The sequence below is a fragment of the Anolis sagrei genome, chromosome 2 (assembly GCF_037176765.1).
Source record: "Anolis sagrei isolate rAnoSag1 chromosome 2, rAnoSag1.mat, whole genome shotgun sequence".
Taxonomy (NCBI): domain Eukaryota; kingdom Metazoa; phylum Chordata; class Lepidosauria; order Squamata; family Dactyloidae; genus Anolis; species Anolis sagrei.
In genome coordinates this window covers 103,694,542-103,712,745 of record NC_090022.1, presented here as the reverse complement: position 1 = coordinate 103,712,745, position 18,204 = coordinate 103,694,542, and the positions used below count along the sequence as shown (strand labels likewise).

The 18,204-nt window shown below is 38.3% G+C and overlaps 1 protein-coding gene across 6 annotated transcripts in view; it reads left to right on the top strand.

The window, feature by feature from the left end:
- KCNIP1 (potassium voltage-gated channel interacting protein 1) overlaps positions 1-18,204 on the top strand; it is a 725,477-nt gene that overhangs the window by 511,897 nt on the left and 195,376 nt on the right. Inside the window, exon 1 of one of the 6 annotated variants that reach the window (XM_060765038.2) lies at positions 3,598-3,706. The exons of 3 other annotated variants lie outside the window; for them this stretch is intronic. Coding sequence is in view for 1 of the 3 variants with exons in the window: in XM_060765032.2 (XP_060621015.1) it covers positions 3,917-4,016 (100 nt within the window). In the remaining 2 variants the exon portion in view is untranslated. Of the gene's footprint in view, positions 1-3,597; positions 3,707-3,731; positions 3,755-3,813; positions 4,017-18,204 lie in introns of those variants that run through there. 2 more of the 6 variants (XM_060765039.2, XM_060765032.2) reach the window with 2 other exon arrangements.

The window sequence follows — 18,204 nt, the reverse complement described above, 5'->3', positions numbered from 1 at the left end:
CCTTTCAGTTTATGGCAAAATGCAAATTGCCTGGGGATGGGCAGAACCTTGAATAACTCTTCTCACAATTCACCCTTCAACTGTTTTCACAAGTACAGTGTCTCCTCTAAGCAAAATTGATGAAATCCAATTGCAAGCTCCACCTAGAATGCACCAATCAAATCAATGCAATTTCTATCACCCATTCAGTGGGTCTATTCTAATTTGGATGAACAACTGGAACTAGGTCAGCCCAAGCCCAAGAAATAACAAAGATCCCGGGAGCATAAACATTGGCATCCTGATGGTTAGTCCCAACTAGAGTAAACCCATTCAAACAGATGTTGAAAGGTGAGTCAACATATAAATCTAATGAATTCAATGGGTCTACTTTAATCAGAACTAAAATAGGACTTGAGGCAGTGTCTGGGCCAGTACAATTAAAGCCTCAAATTGAATTTCCATCATCATAGGGTACAATACAATAACTATCTAAATGTCCTCTAATATATAGATTTTTTTTCATGGTTATGTTGTCTCCAGTGACTGTCAGTGAAATGGCATGTGACAATACAGTGGATTTTGAAGCAGAACAATCAGCTGTTAAAGGCTATTTCTTTCTCTCTTTTTTAAAAGGGTTTTATAGAAAGGGGCTTGTTGCAAATGTGTGTTTGTGTGTGCATTCAAGTAGCCTATCGACATATGGTGACTTTGATTTAATAAGGTTTTCTTAAACAAGGAATATTCAGAGGTGGTTTTGCCAGTTTTCTCCTTTGAAATATAGCCCACAGCATCTGGTTTCTGTTGGCGGGCTCCCATCCCAATCTTTTAGTGCCTTCCCTACAGTCAAACCTATTGTAGACAGCAATCATGTCAAAAAATAAACCCAAGGAAAACCAAGAACCTATGCCCTTTCTTGCCTTATAACAAAATATGAGCATTATGGCATAGTAGAAATGACCAGAAATATAAAAAGTTACAGTTTTGAACAGTGGGTTGCAGAAGGACATACAGTGGTGATAAATGAAATAGATAACTAGAAAAGAGTTACAAAAATGGGCTGTGGGGATCTGTCACATTCACAAATGAATTAACGACAGATGATGGATAACAGTAAAGGCTGAGTATCCATTATCCTTTCAGAGTCACAGGAGAAACTAATTGAATGAATTGGGGGGAAAATTGGAGCTGTAGTTCTCAGTATTTGCCCCTCCAGATGCCTTGGACTACATCTACTATAGCTTTCTCATCCTGGGGGTTGGGACCCCTGAGGGGGTTGCAAGGGGATATCAGAGGGGTTGCCAAAGACCATAAGAAAATACAATATTTTCTGTTGATCATGGGGGCTCTGTGTGGGAAGTTTGGCCCAATTCTATCATTGGTGGGGTTCAGAATGCTCTTTGATTGTTGGTGAACTATAAATCCCAGCAACTACAACTTCCAAATGTCAAGGTCTATTTTCCCCAAAACCTATTAGTGTTCGCATTTGGGCATATTGAGTATTTGTGCACAGTTTGGTCCAGATCCATCATTGTTTGAGTCCATAGTGCTCTCTGGATCTAGGTGAACTAAAACTCCAAAACTCAAGGTCAGTACCCACCAAACCCTTCCAGTATTTTCTGTTGGTCATGGGAGTTTTGTGTGCCAAGTTTGGTTCAATTCCATAATTGGTGGGGTTCAGAATGCTCTTTGATTTTAGGTTAACTATAAATCCCAGCAGCTACAACTCCTAAAATCAATCCCAGCCCCACCAGTATTCAAATTTGGGTGTATTGGGTATTTGTGCCAAATGTGGTTTGGTGAATGAAAATACATTCTGCATATCAGATATTTACAATACAACTCATAACAGTAGCAAAATTACAGTTAAGAAGTAGCAACAAAAATAATTTTATGGTTGGGGGTCACCACAATTTGAGGAACTCTATTAAGTGGTCACGTCATTAGGAAGGTTGAGAAACAATGACTACCAGAATCCATGATCAGTGGCTAAACTGGCTGGAGCTTCTGGAAGTTAAAGTCCAAAATACCCGGAAGACCAAAGTTTAATAACTACTCTTTTAGAGGATAGCAGGGAAATGATTTCATGCATAAAGAGATATATAGGTAAGCAAACAATCCTTTCAGCAACATCAGTTGCTGAAAGTATAGTACTTTTCTCTACCTATGCTAATATGAAACCTGTTGGTTTTACCCTGGTATTCTTCCCACTTTTTTCATTATGCTTTTTATTCCTTGACTTCTTTACATCCTGTACATACTGTTTCAGTGGTTTAACACAGACTCTTCTTTGCCTCCCCCAGAAGCTTTGTACCTCTAAATGACTTTGAACCCCATCTACACTGAGATATAATGCCCTAGTTTCTTGCTCTGTTTCTTTTCATTGCTCAGATTTCTTTGCCTACTCTCTTTTGAACATCAGAGACATTCATGGTGTGGGAAGTTTATATTTGACTTCATAAGCTGTGAACTATTTGTCAAATGCCATATTGAAGGTGAATATGTGGTCCACTTGTAATTGAAACTTGCTGTTGAAAATATTTTATGTCGCAAATGTTACAAGATCTTGCAAAGATTAAAAAAACTAAATTGGAGAAGGCAGGATCACCTGTGTCTCTTCAGCTATGAAACTGCTATAGGTAATCCAAAGGCATCCATCCCACTTTCTGCCAACCCACCCTCAAACCTGCAACAAATACCACTTACGCCCCATCTACACTGCTATATAATGCAGTTTGAACTTATTATATGGTCAATGTAGACTCATTTAATGCAGATTATAATGCATTGAACTGCAATATGAGTCTACACTGCCATATAATCCAGTTCAATCTGCATCATGATGGCAGTGTACATGGGGCCTGTGTTGTTGATTCAATTAAAGCATAATATTGCTCTTAAATCATCTACCATGAAGGACAATATTTTCAAAATATTTACAAATATATTAGACTCTCGGTTAACTGAAATTCAAACAACCTGAGAAGCAATACTTTAAATAATAATAAATTCATTTTAGCTGAAATATAATTTTAAGTTAAGTTTATCCATATTTGTCTTAATTTGCTTTGAATTACTGTATTTCAGTATAAATATCAAATCAATATTGAGTTTATATTATGGTTTAGTATAGTATGACATACAGTATTAGGCCTATTTTAAATAGTTGCTCTCAAGCAACCAGAAACTACATTTATCTGGCATCTACCAATCCTCATGGGTGCTGGTTAACTGAGAGCCTACTGGGAGTATGTTTCAAATATTTTCAAACACATTAACAAATGGGAATTCAAACATATAAACACAGTTAAGCCTGTTCTGAATCTGTCACTTGTTTCTAGACCTCAAGCCACTAATGATGTCAAGCATTAGCAATGTGGGTATGTGTGTTGTTGTTGTGTATGTGTATGAATAGAAATAATAAAATATAATAACTGACTAGAAAGTTATAATAGGTATACAGGCAGGCTAATATATGCTATTCATCTCAATGTGCTTAGAGTGAAATCAAAGCCAGCACAGCTCCTGTGTTTTTATATGCAGATGTGGAGCTCTTTTTGCAATGTAATATTGAAGCAAAATGCCACCAGATTCAGCTAAGCCACTATTTTGCAAACTTTGGCAGCAACGGGGTGAGGTGGGGGTGCTAAACAAAGTATCTCCTGTATATTCTGTTGCCTTAGAGACTGAAACATCTGTATCCGTGCAGGCAAGTGATGCAGACATGGTAAGATAGGACTTCCTCGCATTCCTCTCTTCATCTTTCTTGTCAATGGTAATGTTTTATGATGGCAATATGCTGGACTTCTTTTGCATGGTATTGTAATCTGGTTGTGTAGCATACCCTGGTCTGGGAGAGAGCTTTAATTAAGGTCTAACTGCAAAGTCAGAAATGCTCCCCTCCGAAAAGATACTGTCACATGAATAATTTTTCAAGATGAACTTGGAGGGACTTGAAATGATTGTTGTTCTGGTGATAATTGTGGGATTTGTGAAAGCCCTTGAGCATATGGGGCTGCTGGAAGATACTGATGAAGGTAGGCTGCTAAAAAGAATATGTTTTGTTTTGTGGGGGAAAAGTTATTTGTTGTTATTATTTTCACATTCATCTTTCTACATGCAGTTAGGCTGATGTGGGGTGGGGGATAACAGAGCTGTATAGCTCATGGTATGTTTTCTTTAAAGATATATATTTAAAGTTTTAATATATGTATCTAGATTTAAAGGTAGATCTATATTTGTACTGATTGTAAATCTGATGTTTAAAGAAGAGAGAGGGAGGCATTTATAAACAGCTTTCAACATATAATCAAATGATTATCAGGAACTTCTTTCCAAAATAGTAGTTTGTGCATAAACTGTAAAACAATATCTTAATTGCTGAAATCTTAAAATTTAGCAACTTTTCCCCACCATAATCCTTTTCAAATATAACTGCTGGTAGAAATATTGTTTGGAAAAGCAATCTTTTTTTTACTGCTTCAATAATATTTACAGTGACTTGCATGGATTTTTATATCTAAAATCATTTGTTTCTCTGCCACTTCACACTTTGTAAAGTATATTTAGAATCAATAATGTTTCCTTAGTTTTGATTTAATGTTCTTACATGTATATCAGAGAAAACAATGTTGTCATGAGCAAACCATACATTTACACATATACACATGTATATGGATATAGTTTGATATATGTTTCTAGTTGTGGATGCCTATTCTCACTTGGCTGAAAATGGTTTGCACAGGCAGAAAAATAAACATATATTTAATCTGTACAAAATGGTATCAGGTCGAAAATATGACAAATACAAGTAGATCAAATCAACTTCCATTTGGTAAAGCAGATGTTTTCATGAAAAATAAAGATATATTCCTGATGAATGCACACATTTTGAAAAAGCTTCTCTTTTTGTTTTGTTACTTAGTGCAGTACTATAAAAATGTGCCTGTTAGTGTATAAACTAGTTGATGTTCTAAGTTCCTTTATAAATCAAGGCTAAAATACTTTGAAAACAGTAGAACTTTGTCAAAGTTTGATAGAGTATGGTATGCTTTAATTACTATACGCCCTTAAAGTTTTTTTTAATGCCTGTATAGATTGACTTGTCCTGTTAGATGCAAAGTTTGCAATGTAAAGAAATAAGAGATTTCAGACCAATCAACTGGCATACATTGTAAATCTGTTCTTTTTAAAATCCTCATTAGGATTACTGTTTGTTCCTGTTGGGACTGCAATTTCTATTCAAATGTCAGAAATCTGAAAACATGCTTCACAACACATAGAGAAATACCTTCATTTGCCTTTCATCAGCCTTAAAGCGCATGTACATATTTATCACAGGAAGTTATAAATGTATTGTGAGGATAGAAGATTGCTTCTGCAGCTCTAGGAAAGATAAATGGTTTTGCTTAACATTCTGCTTCGGTTTTGGTTTTAAAAATATGCATGCATGAATTTGCACATAGTATCTTGATACTCCTTTGAGTCAGTGGAACTAAAAAAATTAGATGCACAAAACAGTATAGATGTTTTGGGGAACTGAAAGGAGGAAATCCACAGCCTCATTTCCTATAAAATGTATATTTTCTGTGCTTTTATGTGTAAGTGTGCATCTGTGCAAAAATTAATTTATCCCACTCTGGGCTAGTTGGAGTGGACAGGAGGAAAAAGTTCTGGTGTTTAGTTCCAAGTGCTCTTCCTAGGATGCAAAAGATGCAGCAAAACATATAGGGTTTCTTTCACATATTAGAAGCCTCCAGTGTCCCAGCAGGTTAAACAGCTGAGCTGCTAAACTTGCTGACCAAAAGGTTGGTGGTTCGAATTCAGGGAGCAGGGTGAGCTCTCACTGTTAGCCCCAGCTTCTGCCAACCTAGCAGTTTGAAAACATGCAAATGTGAGTAGATCAATAGGTACAGCTCCAGTGGGAACATAATGGTGCTTCATGCAGTCATGCTGGCCACACGACCTTGGAGGCATTTAAGGACAATGTCAGCTCTTTGGCTTAGAAATGGAGATGAGCACCACCTCCCAAACTTGGACACAACTACACTTAATATCAAGGGAAAATCTTCCTTCCCATATGAATTCTATGAAGGATGCATGCATTCCAATGCCACTAAACTGCTGGGTTCTCTCTTAAAGGTTGCACATAGTTGTTCAGCTCTGCCCAACAAAGTCCACACTGTGTGTCTGTGTGTGTGTGCGGGCAACTGCATATATAAACTTAACAATTTAAAACAAGACAAATTAGCTTGATTATTCAGGCTTCTTGCTCACATAGAAGACCTGAGACAAATGATGCATCTATATTAGACATGGGGAAACTTTGGCCCTCCAGGTGTTTTGGACTTCAACTCCTACAATGCTTAATAGCCAGGAAGTTGGCTGGGATTTCTGGAAGTTGACGTCCAAAACACCTGGAGGTTTGAAGTTTGGCCAGGCATGTAGCCAGGGGGGGGGGGCTCGGGGGGCTTCAGCCCCCCCCCCCCCGAAATTCTCATGGTGGTTCGCGAAAAGGCCTTACTGGTGCATTATTTAAACTGTTATGTTTATTAATATCATGATTTGATCACCATTCTCAATATATCCCATATGTATGGGGGTATTGGGGTAATGATACAAAAGGTTTGCTAGGCTAGACCCTCTTTCACTCAGACTCAGCCCCCCCTGAAACTCAGCCCCCCCCCTGAAACCCCCCCTGAAAATATTTTACCCCCCCCCCCCCCGAAACGAAATCCTGGCTACGGGCCTGAGTTTGGCCATGTCTGATCTATGTGCTTCACCTGTGGGTGTCAGATATATGGATGGAGAAGGCACATAATGTTTAGGGACAGAAACACTGGTGTCATCTCACTAACCTTTTATTTATGCGATGGTCTGTCACTTAAACAATGCTTTGTACTTTAGGATTATGCACAACTTAAATTAGAGAAAGAATGTTCTTTGGGAACAGAGTGGGGTTAAGAGGGGGAAAGATTTCCAAAGCTGGAGGTAGGAAGAGTAGAGCTTTCAAAGTGTCTGCTAGGGATGTAATGTATCACTGCCTTTCCACTCACAGGTAACTATAAGTAATTTCATCAGTTTTCTTCCTGCTGTGAAAAAGTATCCAAAAAGCAAATTCTAAGGCTATACACAATTCAGGACTTAATTTGCATAAGAAAATGGGCCAAAACTAACAAAATGAAATTCAACAGGAACAAATGTAAGAAACTCTACTTAGGCAGAAAAAAATGAAATGCAAAGATACAGAATGAGGGATGCCTGGCTCGATTTCAGTATGCAGGGCTCTAGTCAAGGGGTGGGGTAGAGGTTTAAACATTATGAGCTATCCAAAATGGTTAAAACAAAGCATGTTAGCAAGGAGAAGAGCTATGGCAAATAGCATAAGCTGATGTTCTCCTCCTGTGGAAATATCAGCTTATGTATCAGTCAGAAATCTATGTTATTGGACAAAGTTCTGTCCCTGTGTCCATTTTTCCTATATGCCTAGACACCAAGAGGATAAGCTAATTTATTTGTGTGATGTTTAGCTCTTGGTGTGGATTTAACTGCTTTGAATAATGCCTCCATGGAGGTCAAAGTGGCTTCACTGAGTGGAATCCTTCTTTGAGCAAGTGAGGAGGGAGCTTTCTATACTTTCTTTTCCAAAGATATGCATTTTGCTTCTCTGGAAAACGTTATTATTGTACATCTGTCCAGTGTAAGTCACTTTACCACAACAATAGCGAAATAAAACAAGTACATTTGAAGGCCATGGTTGACCTGTTAAATTTCATGCATTCAACACAATATTTTAGAGTTGTATTATTGTTGAGTCATATTTATTTATTTAGTTATTTATTTACTACGCTTATATACCGCAATTCTCAGCCTACTGGCGACTCATTGTGGTGTACAACATAGAAAAAAGGTGCAAAATACAACATAAAATAAAATAATCCACAGTACATAATTATCAATAAATATCATAAATATCACCAGCTCTATGAGCCAATAGTTTATTCATTCTGTAGATTAACTTTTAATTTTATCTTTGGATTCTTTAATAAATATGCAGCTTAGAGAAACCTATACGAACGAAAATGAATATGAATGGATTCGTACAAATCAAAATTATGTGGCTAAAGTTAAATTGCTACACTTCTCTTCCTACTCTTCCTTGGTTAAAAAAAAAAAGAATAATGTTAACCTGTTTTTAACCATATGTTGGCAAGCATGGTTTCCAACACCATCTGTTTTGGGATTAGTTGTGACTACCTTAATGAGTGTACCTAAGTGATAGTTATGATGGCAAACATATTACTGCATGTATTATCTATTTAAGCCAAGTTAAACAAAAATCTTCCATGTGTGCTTAGGGATATAGTGCTTTATTTGTCACATTTTTATCCTGCCTTTCTGCCAAAGGAAATCAATGGCATTCAATGCAAGCTGTGTCATGAAAAAAGAAGTAAGATTTGCATTTGTTTTTGAAAAGAGGAAAATTGTGTTAATGATGATATGAAAAGTTGAATTCTTCCTCTTAAGTGCCTTCTTAGGCATTGCAGAAATTTGTTTAGCCAGCACAAAGTCTTAGGCTCATTCTATACTGACCCAGCAATGCAGTTCAAACAGCTTGTAACAGATATAAAGAAAGCCCTGTTGAGTTCATTAGGGCCTTTTCTTAGCCATATATTTGATCAATTAGCATGGGACAGAATGTGAAAGAAGGGCACAAATGTAATTTTAGGCACATTATTGCCATTTTGCCTGACTCTCTCAGAATATACTTGTACAAGTGAAAAAAAATCAAAATATTCCAAGTCACATCACACATTGCAAATTGCAGTGCATGGCAGAACAGAGAAGTGGGTTAATTATTATCCTGAAATGTTTGGGAAACCCCCATTGTCTCAGCCTGTGTGGGATTCAGTAATAGTTACATCAAACATTGGAACAGCTATAATATCAGATTTAAAAGTTGTGTTGTGCCAAAGGCACTTCTACTTCCACGAGCATGAAAGGTTCTCTCAATTCAAGTGATTGCAGCATAATATTGCAGCCCCCTCTTCTCCATCTTATCTTAGACTGCCCACTACCTGGAGCTTGCCGACATTAAATTAATTAAAGAATTCAAAATTTTGACAGATATTTTTGAAAATTAGTTGCAGAGCCTTATAAACAGATCTAAAACCATCTGGTTTGCCATTCCTGGGAGCCATTGTTTGATCAGACATTCATTTGCATTTCTCTGGCCCCAAACTTATTAGGTGTAGATGCAATTATAATATATATATATTATAGTGGAGAACCATGTGTAACCAGGCATGTAACCGGGGGGGGGGGGGGGTAAAGGGTTCAACCCCCCCCCCCCCCATGTGTCAGATTAAAAAATGGTTTACTTATGAATTGGTTAACCACTTAAAATTATTGAGTAAACCAGTTTTTTTTAACCTGACACATTGGGGTTAAACCCTTAACACACAACCCCTCCTCAGCTACAGCCCTGCATGCAACTTTCAGTTCTTGGTTTCAGTGCTTCTCATTCATTCAGTTGATACATGTTTCCACTATAAGAACCTTTTTCTTTTATTTATTCGTTTTTTCATTTATTTATTTTTACCAAGCTTTGTGCACTTGAAACCTATTTAAAACCGAAATGTTCATAACAGTTGAATGGAATATTTTTTTGTGGACTGCAGTTTGTCTTGAATCTTTTTAAAAGAATGCATTATATGCTGCAAACTAAAGAACAGGGACTTCTTTATTCAAGTGTCCTATGCAGCTATGACCTTGTGCAGTGAAATGATATGGATCTATTTCAGCTGTATTTCTGATGTGGCAGGTGTTGCATGTGGCAGTAGAGACAACACAGTTATTTTTGTTCATATTTCTGACTACTTCCACAGTCATTCACTCTAACATAAACCATGAAAGAAACCATCAAGGCATCATATTCTATATTCACCCCGCTCCCTTCCCAGCTTCAGTGCAGTTTCCAATATTCCCACTTTTCAAGGTCTGAATGGAATTGATTTTGTTTGCTGTTGCACGGTACCAACTTTTTCCTTCAAATGAAGCAGAAGTATGTTTTTTCTCCCTCTGGCAGGCAGCCTATTAAATAGAAATAACAGCCAATGCAAACAAAAACTCTGTAAGCCCTGACTATTGCCAAGCAAGGTAATCAGATAAACAAGAGGTGAATGTGATTGACCTGTTGCCTTTCAAGCAGGAGATAAAGGTCTTACCCCTCACAGAACAGTTGAACACATTCTGCATAGAGAATGAGTGTTCCTCCTGGCACCCAAAGAAGAGCAATGTAAAACATGGCCAAAGTGCTTTCTGTATCATTGGTTAGATCTCAAGGTAAAAAAGACATTTTGTTGCAAGTGTCTGTGTAATACATAACTCAGTCAGACATATCCCAGTGCTGATCTGAAAAGATGGGTAGGCAGTTACACAAGAATCATTGTAGTGGCTTTCTCCAACAGGCAAGAATAGTAGCATATTGAAAAAGAACAACCCTTGCATGTGTTTGAGTTTTGTTAGCTTCTGTTGTTTCCTGTTTACTTCCTTGAGGAGGAAGCAATTTTGTTTTCTGATGCTCCAAAAACAGAGAAATGGAGCAATAGATTCACACTGCAAAGAAAGAGATTCCACCAAAGCCTAATGAATAGATCTGTTTGACTGTGTCTTTGAATGGGGGGGGGGGGCGGCTGGCCATGGCCTTCTGTTGAGGAGTACTTTGGGTATCCCTGCATGGCAGAGGGTTGGACTGAATGGCCTTTGTGGTCTCTTCCAACTCTGTGAATCTGTTATTCTCTCTCAGGAATACTGAGGCTTCTTCATTCAGTGTATTGTTTGTCAACAAAATAACCACAAGTCAAAAGCAAAGAGTGGCACTAGGCGGATTCTTGTATTATTTCTCTTGCTGAACACTGGAATTTAGGAAATATCAAAAAAATGTATATCATATTTTCCAGTTCCAAAAGGAACAAAACAGATTAGCTTAAAGACCCAACTAGAGCAGTCCAATCGAATCTGTTTAAATTGCTATTCAGCAATTGATCTGTTAGATCAGTGGTTTTCAACCTGTGGGTTCCCAGATGTTTGGCCTTCAACTCCCAGAAATCCCAGCCAGTTTACCAGTTGTTTGGATTTCTGGGAGTTGAAGGTCAAAACATCTGGGGACCCACAGGTTGAGAACCACTGTGTTAGATCTATTCTTGTTGACCTAACCAACCAATAATTGCAGCCATGGAAAGGAGAATCAAAATAACAAAAGTGAAGGCAATTAGCCAATGGGAAAGATTCAAGAGAGAGAAAAACAGCTTCCACTTATTTTATGACTTTTACAAGAGAACAGTGATTCACTTTCTAGCTCTGCAATATTCATTGGAAGAACTCATGCAGCTCCCAATAAGGATAAAATTGTCTTTGTTTATGAATTATGTCTTTTTATGATAGCTTTTACTCCCATTTTAAGCTCATTTTTGGTTTGTGAGTACTAAAGCACCAATTTGCTGACCTTAAGTCTCAAAATAAAGAAAATGAAAAAGGGCACATTTTTTCTCTTTCCTGTTTCACAGAAAAAGAGATGGAAAGTAATGTTGGGAAGCAGGTTCTTTTTGCAAACAACACTGAACAAATTGTGCTGAGAAAGCCCCATGCGGCCTAAGCATTGCCGTAAGTCAGAAACAACTTGAAGGCACACAACAAACTAATAAAATTATGGAATCTACTAATCTTTTTACATTTCCTTTTTTGGAATGTACTATTGTCTGAGGGAACTAAAATGTTTTCGCAGGCAACTGTGGCTCCATGGGCTTGCATTTCCTGTTTCACGAACAGAAATCTTTTCCCTTATATTATTTTTTTAAAAAAATATATATGTAAAAACTTAGGAGCAGAAATATTTCCCAACAACGAATAACCATTGTGTGTATAATTAGCAATCAGTTGGGAGAGCTGGCATTGTTAGAATATTATTTATTTATTTATTTACAGCATTTTTACCCTGCCCTTCTCAACCCCCGAGGGGGGGACTATTATGAAGGCAGCATTTTCAAACACTCTTTCCTCTTCATCATTTTCCCTATTTAGGGAGTCGTAATAATTTCTTACACACAGTTTTAGGTGAATCATTCTCATTTGAGAACTTCCAACACAACCTTAACTTAGCCTCTTAAGGCTGGTTGACTTTGCTTTGTGCCACTGTCATTAACCACTGGTACTTCTTTTGTTCTCCCATAGTGGCCTTTAAGCCCTATAGTGAATTGTAGATCACTCTGATAGTTAAGTTCTTGTGGGTTTTTTCGGGCTATATGGCCATGTTCTAGAGGCATTTCTCCTGACGTTTCGCCTGCATCTATGGCAAGCATCCTCAGAGGTGAGGTCTGATAGTCTTTACAACACTTACCATATACCTAGCATTGAATAAACTTAAAGAAATTATTCATCATCATGTACCACCAGTCCTGCTATCTTAACTAACTTCTCACAGTTTGCTGAGAAATGTGCACCGGTTTAGTCTGCAACTCTTTCTGATATTGACAAAATGCATTTTGCTATCATTAATTTAGTAGTACACAGAAGTAGTACTTAGTAGATATGTGTACTTCAAAGTGGGTTTTGTGTTAAGTCTATAGTCCTGTAATATTAGAACACTTAGCAAGACTAAAACACAGAATTAGAGGGAGAAATCCAACACCAGCTTTCAAATATACCTATTTTGGACACATAGAATAATGCATTTAGGACACAAATATATTTCTTCAGGGAGCCCCCGGTGGTGCAGTGGGTTAAAGCACTGAGCTGCTGAGCTTGTTGATCGAAAGGTCGCAGGTTCGATTCCGGGGAGTGGCGTGAGCTTCTGCTGTCAGCCCTAGCTTCTGCCAACCTAGCAGTTTGAAAACATGCAAATGTGAGTAGATCAATAGGTACCGCTCTGGCGGGAAGGTAATGGCGCTCCATTCAGTCATGCCAGCCACATGACCTTGGAGGTGTCTACGGACAACACCGGCTCTTTGGCTTAGAAATGGAGATGAGCACCACACCCCAGAGTCAGACATGACTGGACTGAATGTCAGGGGACTACCTTTACCTTTTTATATTTCTTAGATGTGATTGTAAGCATTGAACAGTCCTCACAAACAAGAACAAATAGCTTCAATCATTTCCCTCTGCTGGACAGACATACAAGTGTTTTTGGAGACTTCACAATGATTCCTCGAATAAATGTTCACTCAAAAATTGATTTCTATGAAAAAAGGTTTAATGCAAAAATTATTCTTATTATTCTTATTCTTATGAACACAAAAAGATGAGTACACAGCAAACAAGGTCATTCTTCTGGCTGTTGTATTGGATCACATGTCGGACACTTGCCAAGTATCTAGGACTGTGTGATGTATCAGTAAATAATGCGTTCAGATCCCAGTAGGATGGACTTTTGCAACTGGCAGATGGTAATTTTGTCAGCACCGATTGTGTTTAAGTGCAGGCCAAGGTCTTTAGGCACTGCACCCAGTGTGCCAATCACCACTGGGGCCATCTTTACTGGCTTGTGCCAGAGTCTTTGCAGTTCAATCTTTAAATCCTCATATCGTATCAACTTTTTCAGTTGCTTCTCTTCAATACTGTTTTAACCTGGAATTGCAACACTGATGACCCATACTTGGTTTTTTAACACACTCATGAGGTCAGGAGTATTGTGCTCCAAAACTCTATTAGTCTGAATTCGGAAGTCCCCGAGTAGTTTGACATGTTATTTGTATAGTTCTTTTCTCTCTAAAAAAGAGGGTCAAGCAGCTCATAATAAAATGAATACAATACAATTTAAAACTTACAAATATACAAACATTAAAATAGAATTACACATTAACAGTATTAAAAAATAAACAGATTAAACCTTTAAAAATAGTTTAAAAGCTATCCATAGCTAAAACCTCAGCACCTCCTGACCTGCTCTTAAAAACTCATTGTTATTATCATTACCATTATCATTACTATCACCATAATCATTACAAGAAAATCCAATTTTCTCTTAGGATTGGGGCAAGAATCAGTTTAATAACTATACAATTTAAAAATCTATGAAACATGAGTATTAAAAAATAAAGAAATATCACAATTAGAAAAACAACAAAAACTGTTAAAAATAATTCACAGTGCCACGGAGTTCCCCCTTGACCCTTTCTGAAAAACTTCCTTTGTTAAAATCATGCCTGAATAAAAAGGTCTTAGCCTGCCACTGGAAGAAAAGCAGGGATGGGGCCATTTTGGCTTCCCTGGGAAGAAGGGAGTTCCAGAGTTGAGGGACAGCCACTGAGAAGGAAGGCCTGCTCTCTCACTCTCATCAAACGAGCTTGAGCTGGATGTGGGATGAAGAGAAGGGCCTCTCCTGAAGATTTCAGGGCCCGGGCAGGTTCATATAAAGGGATGTGGTCAGCCAAATAGCCTGGACTTGAACCATCTAGGGCATTAAAGGTCATAACCAGCACTTTGAATTGTGCCCAGAAACAGGCTGGCAGCCAGTGGATCTGATCTGACAGGAGAATTATGCGCTCCCTGTAGCCAGCCCCAGTTAGCAGCCTGGCTGTAGCTCTTTGGACCAGCTAAAGTTTCTGAACTCTTCAAAGGCAGACACATGTAATGTGTGTTACAGTAATCCAAATGGGATGTATATAAGGTGTCTACCACAGTGATCAGTTCTGGCATCTCAAACAATGGGCTCAGTTGGTGCACAAGTTTTAAATATTCAAAGGCACTCCTGGCCTCCAGGTTCAATGCTGAATCCAGGAGTATCCCCAGACTATTGGCCCGTGTTTTCAGGAGGAGCGTAACCCCATCCAGCACAGATTGGATCCCTATCCCCAGATCTACCTACCAGGAGCACTTCTGTCTTGTCTGGATTAAGTTTCAATTTGTTTGTCCTCATCTGATCCATTACTGATGATAGACGCTGGTTTAGGGTCAGGACAGCTTCCTTGGCTTTCGATGGAAAGGGGTAATAGAGTTCAGTGTCATCTACATATAAATGGAGGTATTGATAAAACATTTGTTGAAAATATTTCTACAGTGGGAAAAGTCCTGTAGCAGAGAGACATTTCTTATCAATGATGAGAGAATATGTAGGTATACCTTATACCAGTATCATGAATTGTAGGCCATTTTTAAAACTTCTTTTAAATAAACAGTTGACAGTACAGTACAGAAGACATGAGGCTGACTCTAGACATGAAGAAAGACTCTCTTTGCCCTGAACATGGTGCTTCAGTTGTGAATACCGAAGAGGGAGCCACTTTGAATCACATCTTGAGAAAAGTATGGGATATTAATTCAACAAATAATGGAGGTGTAAAGACGTATCAACGCCACCAATAAAATGTAAAGTCGTGCGTTAATACCACCAAATGGGACCACCAAAAATGTAAGGAAGTTCCTAGACTGCTATTAAATTAAACTGCGACCAATATGTTTAGAGACGCTGGTCTTAAAGTCTCTGTTTATCCCTATTTGCGTTGTGAAGGTAACTTTGGTAGAGTGGAATGCACCGAACGTAAAATCAATGGAGGAGGCAGGTTTAAAATACAAAGAGAACAAGTTTATTGTTAAACAAAGCGTAGTTGTTGCAATATTGAGATGTTGAGCTTGGCATATGCTTGATGGTTACAATATGGCTTGGTTGAGATACATTCAGGCTTTAGATGTTACAATCTTATAAACTCCTTCTACAGTGAAGTGCTTTATTATTTCAGTGTTCCTTGTTGTGAATATTCTCACTGTTTGTCCTATACCGGATCAAACCACTGATCTCCAGTCTTCCACTACTGGCGATCCTAAAACCCCCTCTGTTAGATCCTTTTTAACTCAAGCAATCTAACTAGGTTTCACCTTCAGCTCCCTTGCTGAAGAAATATTCACAAATATTAAGAACTAACTGAATCTATACTGCTTCACTCCACAGAGCCCCTAATTGACTCTGCCCTCTTCTCAGGGTCTCATCCTCCTGACTGACTATTAACTGTCACTTTCAAACCTTTTTCTCCTTAAGCTCCGCCCACCTCCTCTTCTGCCTTGTCACCATGGCAACCTATCTCTCACAGCTAGGCCACGGCAACCAATGTAAAACATAAATACAGTTTAAACACAGTATAATAAACACTTTATAATAAACATTTCTCTACAGGAGGGAATCACAGTGACGAGTTTAGAAATTGTAGAATTAATGCAGTTTGACAACACTTTATCTTTCTTGGCTCAGTGTTATGGAATTGTGAGAGTTGTAGTTTAACATGACACTAGGAATTTTACATGAGAAGGCTAAAGATCTTTAAAAACTACAGCTCCCAGGGTTCCATATTATTGAGCTATGGCAATTAAAGTGGTGTCAAACTGCATTAATCCTATAGTGTAATTACACGTTTAACCTTATATGTAAGAATAAAGAGGTAGAAGTTATGTTAAACTACACACACAAATATATATATCCTCTCACTGTTGAAACACTACCCATCTAGTTTCTTACTTAACATTCTACATGCAGCTATTTGACAAAATTGGGAAGTGTGCTCTCTTTGCTGTCTAAATCTATAGCTTTTTAGTCATTATTTCCCTGGGGTGAGTCTTTTGGAAAAGGTCACTGGGCAGGATAACCCTGTGGATCAAAACTGATTGATTATATAATGAAAAACTGTGGAGAATGACCAAGAGCCCCTGAATCACTTTTTGGCTCTGCACTGATGCTGTTTAGAAATCTGCCATAACATAGATGCAGAAAAGAAGAGGCACAGAAAATTAAGAGCAAGAGAGATGCCAGTGGTGAATATCGGTGATGTGTAACGCACATTTCAAGTCTGAATAAAAATGGGGAAATCTGACAGCCTCTCTTCCTCTCAAGTATGCAACTTGTAGTTTTTGGTAAGTTCTTGCGCAATGAACCTGAAACAAATTTTTCCTCCATTTGGACCAACTAAATTCAATTGGTGCAGCTATTCATAACAGGGAGAATACCATCTTATTCTACTCTTCATGATTCTGAATTGTGCTTGGCAGATTGAGGTTGTGCGTATGTTTTAAAAATAGTATCATTTACTTCTGAGGCAACTTCAGATATCTTTACACTTCCATTGTGATGGCTGGGAGCATAGTTGGGAGTTGTCTTCTCTCCCCACAACCCCCCAGTTCCCCTCCTTTTTTCCTGGAAGCTGTGATTAGCAGACAGTGGGGGAAGGTCTTTGTGCCAGTGTAGTATAGTAGTCAGATTTGGACAAAGGGTGTAAAATTAATGCAGTTTGACACCACTTTAACTCCCATGGCTTCAGTCTATGAAATGGTGGGGTATGAAGATTGCAGAGGCATAAGCACTCTTAGGCAGAGAAATCTAAAGGCCTTAATTACAACTCTGATGATTCCATAACCTTGAGCTATGACAATTAAAATAGTGTCAAACTGCACCAATTCTACAGTGTAGATGTAACTTACTTTGGACAGGGGAGTCCAGGTTCTAGTCCCCAGTGATAATTCACATCTAGATCTTTTATATTTGTCCTGTTTCCTAGGCAACATTACCTTCCTCTTTTATTTGGATGTCCAAACTGCATCTCTAATTGGTTGACTGTAGCTTTAAGTTACTGCAATACTAAAAAGTTAGAGTGTTGTTAATGTCAAATTTTTGAAGTAGAGATGACTTTATTTTACTCCCTCCCTATAGCTACACCCCAGCAATTAAACTAAGTGAATGATCTTTATCCAATCACTTTCCTATTCAACCAGGGATGTGATGAGGACAAAATAGGTTGCAGAGATCACTTAAGCTTAAATAACTAAATATTAATTTTGTCCCCCCATCCAATTATCTGCAGTCAAATACATGTCTAATGTCTTTCATTTTGCTGCTGTGGTGTAGTGGATTGAATCACAGAATCATAGAGTTGGAAGAAGGCTACAAGCATTGGACTATCGACCTTATCACAAAGTCCCATGGATTCACCCTGCATTGGGGTGAATCCATGGGCTTCCGGTGGGTGTGGAGAAGCCTCCACTTCATGCCATGCATCACCTGCCTTACCTTCTTCATCCCATGGGGGGGGGGAGGAGTCACTGCCCAGCTTCCCCCCATAGAAGACAAGGCAACACAGGAAGACTCCCGTGTTACTGCAGTGGACACATGTCGGACACTTGCCAAGTATCTAGGACTGTGTGATGTATCAGTAAATAATGCGTTCAGATCCCAGTAGGATGGAC